The sequence below is a fragment of the Pygoscelis adeliae genome, unplaced genomic scaffold (genome assembly GCF_000699105.1).
Source record: "Pygoscelis adeliae isolate BGI_AS28 unplaced genomic scaffold, ASM69910v1 Scaffold378, whole genome shotgun sequence".
NCBI lineage: Eukaryota > Metazoa > Chordata > Aves > Sphenisciformes > Spheniscidae > Pygoscelis > Pygoscelis adeliae.
The window spans coordinates 177,348-178,765 of record NW_008825312.1 but is presented as its reverse complement, the minus strand read 5'-3'; the positions used below and the strand labels follow the sequence as shown (position 1 = coordinate 178,765).

The 1,418-nt window shown below is 42.9% G+C and overlaps 1 protein-coding gene across 1 annotated transcript; it reads left to right on the top strand.

Moving 5' to 3' along the window:
- The first annotated feature begins 299 nt into the window (after positions 1–299).
- Positions 300–892, top strand: LOC103922165 (ras-like GTP-binding protein RHO). Its single transcript, XM_009330254.1, is given in 2 exon segments — positions 300–324; positions 327–892. Coding segments are annotated over 2 exon segments (591 nt in total).
- Positions 893–1,418: the final 526 nt, after the last annotated feature.

Genomic DNA, 1,418 nt, shown 5'->3' with positions numbered 1-1,418 from the left:
AGCAGGAATCTTGGTTACATCCAGACTTGGTTTATGCCTTCATTTTTTGATCTATAATAATAGTCAAGAGCAAGGCATTTACAATTTCGGAAGATTCTGATACCAGAGAAATTAAAAGGGGAAAAAAATAGGGAATGAAGGTAAGACAGGAGTATGGAGAGAAAAAAAAAAGAGATAAGGGGAAGAATTCCAAACTAATGGGATTTCTCTCCTCTTCTCCTTCTACCCTCCACAAAAGCTAAAAAAAAACGCCCAGCATGGGAATAATCCATTTTGTACATCGTCTTTGTTTTCAAGGGATGGCTGCTCTTAGGAGAAAGATAACTAAGTCGGAGATGACCGCTGTGGTAAGACATGCCTCCTCTTTGCTCTGCAGCACAAACAGCTTCCCGAGTCCTACGAGCCAACTCTGTTTGACACTTACACCACTGACCCAGAGATAGATGGGAAGGAGATGAAACTAATTCTCTTTGATGTGGCAGGGAAGAATGAATTCAGTTACCGAAATCTCCGCTCAGTGTTCTACAAGGACACTGACATTATTTTAATGTGCTTCTCCGTGGACAGGCCTGACTCACAGCAAAACATCCTTGATTTTTGGGTTCCAGAAATCAAACTGTTCTGCCCCACAGTACCTATTATTCTGGTGGCTGCCAAGATAGAACTAAGGGGTGATGAAGGTATTAAGAAGAAACTAACTACTCCAGGCAACGAGCCAATTAACACTACAGAAGGAGAAGTTTTAGCTGCCAGCATTGGGGCATATGCTTACCTGGAGTGTTCTGCCAAGACAAAAGAAGGTGTTGATACAGCCCTGGACATTATTAGCCAATGTGCATTAAGTGAGAAAACGAGGAGAAAGAGGCACTACAGGCACTGCCAAATTTTGTAAGAGGCGTGAACATTACTTTGTTGTTGGATTTCATAACATGGAAAGGTAAGTTGATGTCTTTGTTGCTGTTGTGTGGGTGCTATAAGGGCTGCTTTTATGTTATAGGAGGAAAAAAATCCCTTATGTTTGCAAAGTGTCACACTTGAAAAGTTGGATTGGTTTCCTTCTCCACCTCCAAAACAGGCTGAAGGCACTATTCCAGATTCGAGTTGAGTACTGGTCTTGAGAAATGGAAATGATCAAGCTACATACAGTGGTCCACAGAGGTTTTTTGGTCAAGGAAGATACACACAGATTAGGACAGGAACCTAGAACAGAACTACTGGGACAAGCACAAGAACATGTTGTTCAGTGAACCTAATCCCCTCTTCCTGGTTGCAAGGCTCAGTGGCAAGCAGCTGTGCTGACAAGGTTTCCTAGCATGCACTGCCTTCTATACGCTTCCTTGAAGGATGTCCTTAGGGAAGGGTGTCACCACACACACACATGTATGCAATAGTCTGCCGTGCTAATAGCAGTGGGTTTC